Source organism: Myodes glareolus, chromosome 25, assembly GCF_982192425.1.
Source record: "Myodes glareolus chromosome 25, mMyoGla1.1, whole genome shotgun sequence".
Classification (NCBI taxonomy): domain Eukaryota; kingdom Metazoa; phylum Chordata; class Mammalia; order Rodentia; family Cricetidae; genus Myodes; species Myodes glareolus.
In genome coordinates this window covers 7,088,486-7,100,807 of record NC_142050.1, presented here as the reverse complement: position 1 = coordinate 7,100,807, position 12,322 = coordinate 7,088,486, and the positions used below count along the sequence as shown (strand labels likewise).

At 39.1% G+C, this 12,322-nt stretch overlaps 1 protein-coding gene across 1 annotated transcript in view; it reads left to right on the top strand.

Moving 5' to 3' along the window:
- Nucleotides 1–12,322, top strand: part of Col28a1 (collagen type XXVIII alpha 1 chain) — a 159,892-nt gene that overhangs the window by 19,853 nt on the left and 127,717 nt on the right. Inside the window, exons 9-11 of the mRNA XM_048448926.3 lie at nucleotides 5,816–5,860; nucleotides 9,332–9,376; nucleotides 10,615–10,668. Of these exons, the coding sequence (XP_048304883.3) occupies nucleotides 5,816–5,860; nucleotides 9,332–9,376; nucleotides 10,615–10,668 (144 nt within the window). The remainder of the gene's footprint in view (nucleotides 1–5,815; nucleotides 5,861–9,331; nucleotides 9,377–10,614; nucleotides 10,669–12,322) is intronic.

The following is a 12,322-nucleotide window of genomic DNA, read 5'->3' as shown; positions in this document are numbered from 1 at the left end:
TTGTCAAAAATCAAGGATTCATAGGTGAGTGGATTGATATCTGGGTCTTTGATTTGGTTTCATTGGTCTTCCTGTCTGCTTTTATACCAATACCAGGCTGTTTTCAGTACTGTGGCTCTGTAGTAGAGTTTGAAGTCAGGCATTGTGATGCCTCCAGAAGTTCCTTTATTGTACAATATTGTTTTGGCTATCCTAGGTTTTTTGAGTATTGTTCTTTTGGGGTCTGTGAAGACTTGCTGGGATTTTGCTGGGCATTGCATTGAATCTGTAGATTGCTTTGGGTAAGATTCTACCTACCCAAGAGCACGGGAGATCTATTTCCTGGTGTCTTCTTCAGTTTCTTTCTTCAAAGATTTAAAGTTCCTGTCATACAAGTCTTTCACTTATTTGGTTAGAGTTACTCCAATATATTTTATGCTATTTGTGGCCATTCTGAAGGGTGATGTTTCTTGTTTCTCTGTTTTCTTTCTAAGCCCATTTATCATCTGTGTAAAGGTTGGCTAACTGATTTTTTTTTTTTGTTAATCTTGTATCTTGCTACATTACTGAAGGTGTTTAAATTTCTTGGTCGAATTTTTGGAGTCGCTTATGTAAACTATCATTTCATCAGCAAATAGTGAGAGTTTGACTTCTTTTCTGATTTGTATCCCCTTGATCTCCTTTTGTTGTCTTACTGCTCTAGCTTGAGCCTCAAGTACTATGTTGAATAGATATGGAGAGAGTGGACAACCTTGTCTTGTTCCTGATTTCAATGGGATCACTTTTAGTTTCTCTCCATTTAATTTTTGTTATTGGTGGTGTTATTGTGCATGTTTTTCTCTTCTTTGGGATTTGCTGCTTTGAGATAATCTATTGTCTGTTTGTGGATGTAGGTACCTTCCTTGGGTTGGAGTTTTCCTGTTAGTACTTTGTGTAGGGCTGGGTTTGTGACTAGGTATTGGTTAAATCTGGTTCTCTCATGTAATATCCTATTTTGTCTGTCTATGGTGATTGAAAGTTTTGCTGGGCATGGTAGTCTGGGCTGCTATTCGTGGTCCCTTAATGTCTGCATAACACTTGACCAGGACCTTCTGGCTTTCACTGTTTCTATTGAGAAGTCAAGTGTAATTCTGATAGGTCTGCCTTTGTATGTTACTTGGCTTGGCCTTTTTCTTTTGCAGCTCTTAATATTCTTTCCTTCTTTATTGTTTATTTCTTTATGTTTAGTGTTTTGATTATTATGTGGCAAGGGTACTTTTTTTATCCAGTCTATTTGGTGTTCTATAAGCTTCTTGTATCTTTATAGGCATATCTTCCTTTAAGTTGAGAAATCTTCCTTCTATGATTTTGTTGAATACATTTTCTGTGCTTTTTAGTTGGATTTCTCATTCTTCTATACCTATTATTCTTAGGTTTGGCCTTTCATGGTGTCTCATATTTCTTGAACACTTTGTAATTATCTTTTGTTAGATTTAATGCTTTCTTTGACTGATGAGTCTATTTTCTCTATTGTATCTTCAGCACTTGTGATTCTCTTATTCTGCTGTTCATTCTTACATTTGTGGTTCCTGATTTCTTTCTCATAATTTCCATTTCTATAATTCCCTTGGTTTGTGTTTTCTTTACTCTCTATTTTGGTTTTCAATTCTTGAATAGTTTCTTCTGTCTGCTTGATTGCTTTTTCTTGGCTTTGTTTTTTTTTTTTTGGTGTCATGTGGTGTTGAGTGTGTTCTTACCTTGTCTACCCATATTTTCCTCTGATTTATGTAGTTGGGACTGTCTGTGTCTCTGGTGATCAATCTTCCAGGTGCCAGTGGATTCAAGGCTCAGGTGGTTGCTCCTCACGGTACAGTCACGGCCATGGTTCCAGTCACCCTGGAGGTCACTTGGGTTTCCTGAAGGCCATTCAGTGCTCTAGGGGTTGAGGTTTCTCTGCAATACAGGGGGTCATTCAGGCCTGCTCTGTAGAGGTTGCTTTCTTGGGGCTGCTTTCTCTGAGATTGCTGCCTTGGGCCTGCTGTAGCAGAGGTCTCTGGCTTGGGCCTGCTCCCTCAGCGGTGGCTTATAGTTGCTCCTGGGGAAGTTGTTGCCCTCAGGCCTGCTCCAGTGGAGGTCACTGGCTCAAGCTGCTCCTGTGGAGAACCCTTGGGCCTGCTCCGTCTGAGGTAGCTGGCTCAGGCCTATTCTCACAGATGTCCCTGGCTTGAATCTGTTCCCTGGAGGTCCCTGACTGTGCCCTTTCCTGCAGAGGTCTCTGGCTTGGGCCCCTCTTTATTATTTTTTTTTAACAAATACATTTTTCAAGTAGGTAGCCAGAACATTAGTTTGAAAGTTGGATTTATAATGCTCAACTATCTCTAAGCATGACACAGGCCACAAAAATAGTAGGGAAGAATCTATGCATAGGGAAGAATTTAAGCTTAGCTAGAGCATTGGTATGTCCAAAAGAGGAAGGGTTAAAACATCCCATATTTTCTAACTCAGTATTTTGAAAACCATGAACAGCTCAAGATACCAGAACATTTATTTCTTCTTCTACATGAAATGGAATTAATATAGACCTGGGTGATTTACATAGTTATTGGATATCAGATGGGATAATGGGTTTGTTAGCATATTGTAAGATGTTTGCTGGTACATAACTGTAAAGTGTTATTATAAAAAGGAAAGAGAACTATATTAATAAAATTGATATTTGTGAAAATTTGAAAACAAAAATAAATATAAGGTTATCTTATATATGGTTGAGGAAATCATGAAAGAGCCTCCTCATTTTGATGTAACGTGTGTGTGTGTGTGTGTGTGTGTGTGTGTGTGTGTGTGTGTAGAGTCATTTAAACTCTTGGGGAATTATAGACTTATTGGAAGAGTCCTTTCTCACATGGAAAACACAAGCTGTCAGAGCAGGGTGGTTCAGGTCAGTTGACAGTCAGACCAAGATTCAAGATGGAATCACGAGGGATAGTGTTAAGAACTTGAGGCTGGACCAGGGCTGTTCAAATCTCCCTGAAGCACTTGCTCGCTAGAATCATGTGATTATGATCATTCTACAGGCGTTCATAAGCCCACCCCCCAAAAAAAGAAAAGAAAAAAAAGGAAACTGCCTTTGCTGGGACAAATAAAATGGAGACAATATTTTCATTGATAAAAATCTGCCCACAAAACAAATACTGTTCCTCAGGACCTGTTGCTAAAAAAAAAAAATCTGTCTGAGTACAAATGGAATGTGAATTCTGGCCAAAAGAATTTTGAATGTATTTATGGTAGTTTTCTGTTTGTATTTTGGTCATTTTGTTCCCATCCAACATCAGGAAATTAATTGCACTCTAAATTAGACTTCAAGAGCGATTTTTCCACTTACATTGTGAAGTAAACGTTCGACTTGTTCTCAGCGAAAATTCAGTTTTTCCTGGGTCAGTTTGACTCACAGACTCTGGTGAGAATAGATCACTTTGAACAGAGCACAGCTGGCTGTGAGAGAGGCACCTTCCTCCTGTCTGTCCAGATTCTAGCAGGAGGGGGGCAGTGTCCTCTGGAGAGGTTCCGGTGAATGGAAAGTAGCTTATGGCCCATGGAGGTGTGCATTGTTGAGTGATGGGTGATTAGTAACATGGACTTGGACGTTTAACAGAGTCAAGTTTACAGTCACGGCAATGTAATGCCTCTGAGCCTTGCATTCTCTTCAGATGGCTGGGATATATATGTAAATACTGACATGGATTTGTTGCGAATGATGGAAAGGCGCAGGCACAAACTTTGTGCCCATACCTGGTGACTACAAGGCCATTGCCTTACAGCAGTGCTACTCAGTGTGTGACACACAGCCTGGCAGTCAGTTTAGTTGATATTAAACAATAAGATAAACTTTGCACACAATATGAACTAATTGTATTATGAACTTCAGGACTTCTTTTGTATTTAGTTTAATATAGTATTCTGCATTACTAAGGCACTGGGATTTCAGCTCTTTATTTTCATAGTTTCACTTCTTCTAAAGCAGAGCAATGCTCTGAATTTCTGTGCTGGTGTGCTGTGGCACCGTGAGTAACATGTGCTAGAGCGGCACATAGACAATAACAGAAGCAGAGCTTAAGGAAGGGCTCTGGACTAGTAAGGTTCACAGCTAGCACGTAAGTAAACCATTAACCTCTTCAGTTGAGTTTCCTTGCTTTAACAGTAGGACTAGCTTCAAGGCTCAGAATAAAGATACACATGGATTCATTTTCAGGTGCTATAGAATCTTATTAACATCAGATGTTAATATTTTGGAGAAAATTGAGTCCTTTCTGTCTAATTGGCTGGTGTTTTCAGTTCTAACTGCCAGAATTTTGAAAAGTCTGAGAGGATGGGTTATTATTCAGAGGTTCTCATTTCACTTGTAACTGCAAAACTTGTGAAAAATAAGTATTGATCTTAACATTTTAATTGTGAAAATTGTATATTGTACTTTAAATTTGTATGCATAGGATAATGGAAGAACTTATCTATCACCACACTTATCATTTCTTACAGTGACAATACTTGAAATTTATTCTTTTAATGATCAAGAGTAAAATTGTTATTAGTTGTAGCCATATCACCCAATAAATCTTTTGTATATATCACTAGGTACACAATAGACCTTTTAAACTAATTGCTCACCTCGAACTGAAACCTGTGTTATTTGACCAGTCTCACTAAACCCCACATGTTGACCTCATTCCACCATTCTTCTCTCTGATTCTATGAATTCATCTTTTTTTTTTTAAATTCCATGTGTAAGTGCAATCGTGGGAGTGGTCATCTTTGCCATGGTTTATTTCATTTAATGTACGTCCTTAGGTGAATCTGTGTTGTCAGAAACAGGATTTTCTTCTTACAAGCATTCCATAAGTATTTCATCTTATTTCTCTCTCTCTCTCTTTCTTCCTCTCTGCTTCTTTGTCTGTCTGTCTGTCTCTCTATAAATGTGTGTGTGCATCACACTTCCTCAGTCTATAAAGCTAAACTAACGTTTATATAAAGCAGTAAATAGCAGGTAATACCAGAGGTTATCATTATAAACTCTGGAGCGTAATTTTAATGTTAGTGTTTGTGGTAACGTGCTAGGCAACTGGTACAGCGAGTGTAATAACGAAAGCTATGCAGCACGCTCCACAGGGCACCCATTTTCCTCTGGAGGATCTTGCTAACTCGTCATGGCTGCCCTCTCTGCACATAACACTGTCAGCCTTATGATCTTTCCATTAGTTTTCTATGCCAATGCTGTTAGCTGATCAAGGTCAGTACTCAGGCTGGAGTATAACATTGTGAACACATAGAGGGATTTCAGTTAAAGCTGGGTTAAGGGAGCTGGGTTCAGACCCTGATTCTATTCTAAACTTGCTATGTGATTATATATTATATATAGTATATATCCTATTCTATACTAGCTATATGATTGGGAGTTTATATTTTCCTAATTGCAAGAACAGAATTATAAAGCCAATTGTGTTAAAGTATCATTTGGCATCAGATTACTATCCAAAGAGAATGAATAATGGTAGATGATCAGTTATTTTTCATCAAATTCCATTTATCTCAGAAATGACAAGCCCTCATCAGAGGAATAACTTTATTCACTGATTTGAATAACTTTAGAGTAAATTAGAATAACTCAAAGACAAAAAAGTTCAAAGCTCAATCCCTGTTCCCCCAGTATTGATGATGAAATGGCGTGAAATTGTACAGAATGCTTGCCTTATGTAATGACGCTGATTCTTTTTCTAAAGCTTAGAATATTGAAGACCGACAACTTATTTATTTATTTATTTATTTATTTATTTATTTATTTATTTATCTGTTCATTTGTTTGTAGGGCGAACGAGGAGAATGTGGTAAACCAGGACTGAAAGGTGACAAAGTAAGGAAAACAGTTTTGAAGTGTTAACAGTTTGATCCCTTTTGGTGTGAGTTTCTTTGAGATAAAAATCCTGGGATGAACTATGTACATCTCTATTAGAGCTGGAGTTCAGTTTTCAAATCTAAAACATGTAAACACTGAAGTAAGCATATAAGACATGAAATAAACATGTAAGAATTGAAGTAAACATGAAGTAAACAGGTAAAAAATAAAGTGGAAAACCAAAGAATACACAACTTAGATAATGAAGTTCCCCCAACAAACCATTAAGGCCATTGTGACGTCCCAGTCTTTGAGGTCAGTCTATTGGACAGTACGGGGGGGAAGAATAACCAGCAAGTCAATGCAAGGGTCAGTAGGGCCATTGGGATGGCCTTCTGATGCAGCCTCACACAGAAGGGTGAAAAGTGCCGTGAGGTTAGTGACATCATAGGAAGCATGCGGCAGACCTAGACAGAAGGATCTGAAATATAGAGAATGCAGTAAGACACAAACAATAGTGTAACTGTTTACCTTAGTTCAATGTAGATGTGGAAAAGGAACTTGAACTAGAGACATATTCAACTTAGCATGCTAAATACTTTGTTAATAGATCCAAACTACACAGTGTATACAAAAATATAATTATAAACAATCCCAAAAGGCATAGAATAAAAATAGTTGCCATTCTAGTTAAGAACTATTGATGATGAAGGCTATTAATACAATAAAATATAAAACATCTGTGTTAAATGTATGGATGGAAGTGACAAGAGGAAATAAGCAGAGGTTAATGAAGAGGGTAAAAAATGATACTGGCCTGTTGGAGCAAATTCTTCAAACAGCTTGGTCTTTGCTGGGAGCTGATAAACTACTGTAGAGCTGTGGGTGGGTGGATCTGCAGAAAGCAGGTTTGGTGACTATTTTTGGGTAAATCAGAAAGAGACAATGAGAACTTTCAAATGGAAAAGGGACACGGGAATTTCCAAGTAAGCCAAATAGTTGGGAAAGTATTATGAGATTAAAATGGTTGACAAATAATATATTTCATTGACTAAATGCTGAATTATTTTCTGTGCCAAAAAGAAAAATACTGCTAATTTATAAGATGTGATTCATTTCAAGTATATCTCAATGTTAAAATATAAAAATGTGAATATGTACGTTTTATAGGATCCATAAAATTGGGCATCATTAATAATAGGGCATTCACACAAATTTATAAGAAAAATGTGTGAAGGCACGAGACAAAAAGAAACAAAAATGAGGAAAATAGTAATCACCATCAATAGCCATCTTCTAGAATCCTTAGCAATGAATCAGAATAGGACAGAGAAGCACACACACACACACACACACACACACACACACACACACACAAGTTCTAAGGTTATTTAAAATAGCACTCAGCAGAAACCTTTTAATGTCAAAACTAGGGAATGAGTAACAAATTATGGTGTATCCTGATTCTTAACAAACAACTTGAAAAAAGACAGACAACTTGGAAAAGGTAATCTAGATGTATTATATTCACACAAAATAATTGTAAATGTATTTTTTGTTTGTGTTTGTGTTTTTTTGAGACAGGATTTCTCTGTGTAGCTTTGGAGCCTGTCCTGGAACTCATTCTGTAGACCAGGCTGGTCTCAGACTCACAGAGATCCACCTGCCTTTGTCTCCTGAGTGCTGGGATTAAAGGTGTGCGTCACCACTGCCCAGCTATAAATGTATTTTGAAATATGGAACATATTGAAATATTTTGAAAGATCATTGGCTATAAACAGTGTTTTGCCAAATTCCAAGTTGGGGAGAAGAGCAATCCAGTCAGCAAGCAGACGCATTGCTGATTTAACAACATTGGTTTGCTGGAAGGAAATGATATTCCACTAACTAGAGGAGTTTCTGTACTTTATAGAATGTTCTGAGAACCTTTGTGAAGCAATTCCCTTCCTTTGAACCAAATGTCAACATATAGGCTAAATACTAACATGTCAGCTTGGTTTTTCTTGGAGTTTATTTATTAAAGCAAAGTTTGACTCTGAGGTCTCTTGTTTTTATTTTTATTTTTTTAAATTTCCTTATTTATTTATTTATAAAAATTTCCACTTCCTCCCCTCCTCCCAATACCCTCCCACTCCCCGACTCCCTCTCCTCCTTCCTCTCCAGTTCTAAGAGCAGTCAGGGTTTCCTGCCCTGTGGGAAGTTCAAGTTCCTCCCCCCCCCCCCCAGGTCTAGGAAGGTGAGCCTCCAAACAGACTAGGATCCCAAAAAGCCAGTACATGCAGACGAAACAAGACCCAGTGCCATTATCAATGGCTTCTCAGTCAGCCCCCATGTCAGCCACATTTAGAGAATCCAGTTTGATCACATGCTCGTTCAGTGCCAGTCCAGCTGGCCTTGGTGAGCTCTCATTAGATCAGCCCCCTTGTATCAGTGGGTGAACGCACCCCTCGCGGTCCTGACTTCCTTGTTTATGTTCTCCCTCCTTCTGCTCCTCATGTGGACCTTGGGGGCTCAGTCCAGTGCTCCAATGTGGGTCTCTGTCTCTATCTCCATCCATCGTCGGATGAAGGTTCTCTCTGATCCTGCCTTCCTTGCTCACATTCTCCCTCCTTCTGCTTCTCATTTGGACCTAGGGAGTTAAGTCCAGTGTTCCAATGTGTGTCTCTGTCTCTATCTCCATCCATTGCCAGATGAAGGTTCTATGGTGATATGCAAAATATTCATCAGTATGGTTATGGGCCAAGGCCAGTTCAGGCATCCTCTCCTCTGCTGCTCAGGGAACAATCTGGGGACCTCTCCTTGGACCTGGGAACCCCTCTAGAATCAAGACTCTTGCAAACCCTAAAATGGCTCCCTTAGTTGAGATATATACTTCCCTGCTTCCATATCTATCCTTCCTCCCTCCACGCATCCCATTCCCCCAAGCTTTCCCCAATCCTCCCCTTCTCCCTTCTCTCTAACCATCTCCCCTTACTTCCACTCCTGCCCCCCCCCCTGCACCCAAGTTTGCCTGGCAATCTTGTCTACTTCCAATATCCAGGAGGATAACTATATGATTTTCTTCAGGTTCACCTTCTTATTTAGCTTCTCTAGGATCACGAACAATAGGCTCAAAGACCTTTAATTATGGTTAGAATCCACTTATGAGTGAATACATACCGTGTTCCTCTTTTTGGGTCTGGCTTACCTCACTCAGTAAAGCGTTTTCTATGTCCATCCATTTACATGCAAAATTCAAGATGTCATTATTTTTTACCGCTGAGTAAAACTCTAATGTGTATATGTTCCACACCTTCTCTAACCATTCTTCTATTGAGGGGCACCTAGGTTGTTTCCAGGTTCTGTCTATTCATTAGGAGCATTTCAATTCATTCTCTTTGATGTTTGAATAACCAGTGAATGTCATCCAGTACATATTTTTTAAATCTAAAATCTATGCTTTATGGAGATGGATAATTAGAGAGACTTACCATTAATTTTAACCCACAGGGACTTCCAGGGCCTTATGGACCAAAGGGACCCAGAGGAATTCAGGTAAGGAGGCAAAAAGAAAATTTATGTTTGAATTGGAATCACCTTGGGAGCTTTGAGTAGCAACAAAACAATGACAAACAACAACAACAGCAGCAGCAATAACAACAACAACCCCCTTGGTCCATGTGTACCATTTTAAATTAAATAAGAGTGTCTAGGAACTGGAGCCAGGCATCGATACTTTTGAAAGGCTCCTGAATGCTTCCAGTATATAAAACCATGTTTGGAAACCACTTTACTAATGTTTTGATTGACTCAGACTCTCTAAAGACAGGCAATGATAGGTACCTCATCAATAAACTTGATAGCTCCATCTGGTGAGTAGCTAAGGGAATGGAAAATAATTTACATGAAGAAAGTCAGGTAACTATGAGAAAGAGCTATATATGAGCAATATATATTGCTTCTATAAGGTAGTGATAAGAGTTGTACATTTTTTCTAAATTTGTTCATCTAAATATTTATATTATCCTTTCAATGTAAGTAGTTAATTCTTAAAAATATCAAATGAGTCTATAACTTATGAGGTTATATCCTGTGGACCCCAGAAAATAATTTGGATCAATTTTTCCAGTGAAGGGACTTGTCTCTTCTAAAGTAACAATGTATAAATAAGTAATTGCAGCACTGCAAAAGCTCCCCTGAAGGTCTGTCTGGAGGTACATCTTAGTGGTTATTAATCAAGCACAAAGCCCTGACCTTAATCCTTGGCACCACAAAAACAAGAACAAAATCAAACCAACAAAACGTCCCTCCCTAGATGGCTGGAAGTTATGTTTTTAACTCAAGAATTCAGAGATTGTATCTAGTTAACCAGCTTCTTCATTTTAGCCTAGATTTGCTAGAACAAGGCAGTGACAGGCCATTGAAGGCTTGTTGCAAGTGATAGCTTTCAATGATCTGATTAGAAATATTTAAAAAGTTGTCTTATAGACAAAAATCCTTTTAAAGAGTGGAATCTAACGCAGGAAGAAGATTAAGAACACATATTCAGAAAACAAACTTCCTATTTAAAATATTTGTTTTAGTCTTTATTGTTTTAGAAGCTTTTAATTTGACTCAAGGAGTTTATGCTATGCATGCTCTTAATTTGAATGTGATTCCAAAGTCGGTCGGAATCTCACAGTCAGGCTACTGATAGCAGGATTCCCAGGAACCCTAAGAAAATTGCTTGTTCTTTCTTGGTTGGTCTTCTGGTTTGGCACATAATCTAATTCATGGCTTTTACCTTGGAGCAGGGCATTGGTGGACCTCCAGGTGATCCAGGCCCAAAGGGCTTTCAAGGAAATAAGGTAATTTTCCCTAATTTGGGGATGGGCAGAGGGTCTTTTCCTAATACACTGCGCTGGACAGGAATCAGTTAATTCTTTGAAAAGTGCATCTGGAAATACTTAGCAACCTGCAGGTGCATGCACGGTGTCAAGCTCAAGAAATACACAGAGAGGCAGTGGTGTCCTTCTATCATTTACTACTTTATGATTCAGGGACATTATTAGCTATGAGGAGGCATCCAGCATTGCTGCTGTGCTTCTGCTTTACCCGCAAAATGTCTAGTATTTATGGCTTACTGGGAACTGAGAAGCAGTACCATGCCACGGGACTCCAGTCATTCTGTTTTTCTCCAGTAACCGTCTCCACATACAGTGTGTGAGAGGATAGGATCTATGGCTGGCATAAAGACAGAAACCAGTAATCTCCACCATCAGTACCATATTTGTGACAACATCCCACAGATAATCCGCTATGGCAGAGGGGAGGGGTGGAATAAAAGCCAGCTGGCAGCCTCAGATTCTCTGAAGGGAAGGATGTTGAAGTACCTAGTTACAGGATTCTCTTTTTCTATGTTTCTGGCCACTTATTACCTGAAAACAACGCTTCTCTTTCCTTTTTAACCCTTTTCAATAGTTAGTCATTTCATAGATGCGATAAATACCCAGTAAGGTAGTGAAGGGAGCGGTGTAGATTTTTTGGCAACTGTTAGCTGCAGAAGACACCACCTTCCATTGACCCCCAGTAAGGGCCATCTTTTCAAGATGATGTTAACTTTAAATTGTAGAGAGCAGTTTGGGCGACTTGAGCGTTAATTCTCCAGAGGATGGAAAGGGAGTGACAAGTATGTATTTTTAATGAGATAATGACAGTCTGAGATTTCCCAGGCCACTTTTAATTGGCAAATTAAAATAGAATGGGCCTCTCAGCAGGAGCAGGCTTGAGCTTCATCTAGGGAAATGTCTTTTCCAGTCCTTGCCTATGATTAATTCTCTCTGAGGGAAGAAATAGCTCTGTTGAATACTGAGTGGTTTTTATAGAATTGCTTCAGCTGTAGGTAAAATCCTGCCAAAAGAAAAATGATACACGTCTTGACAGTAATACATATTTCTAGGAATCATTGGTCAAGCAAGATGATGATTTTTACGTTTGTAAAACAGAGGTTTAAACTAGGGTATCAGGGCAGAGGTTTATAGCAGTGACAGAAAACCAGAAGGGATGAGCTATGGAGGGAGAAGGGAGGGACCAACTGGCCTGGTGGTACTTTGGAGAGGAGAATTGAGGCCTAGCTAGAGGTGACTGGTGCTTCTGGGAGGAGGCGGGCAGAGGTGGGGCTGTCAGTTTCACAGGGGACTGAGGATGAGGAAGCAGTGTGGGGTGGTGGAGGTGTTGGCTATGGCAGGGATTGTGTGTGGTTCCCAAAGAGTTATTATTATCCTGAGTGCTGGGGTTTGAGGCATGTGCCACCACCGCCTGGCACATCACTTTTCTTTACGCCTAATAGATTTTCAGTTTTTTTTTTAAAAAATAGATAAACCATTTTCATAAACTTTAGATTTTAATTCTTAGCAATACTCTGATTTTTAATAAGTGAGAATTCTTTGTGGGGGGATGACTATGAGTAGACAGAGTAGTCCTGTGCTCGGTTTTCATGCTGTATTCAAGAAAGGAGTCATC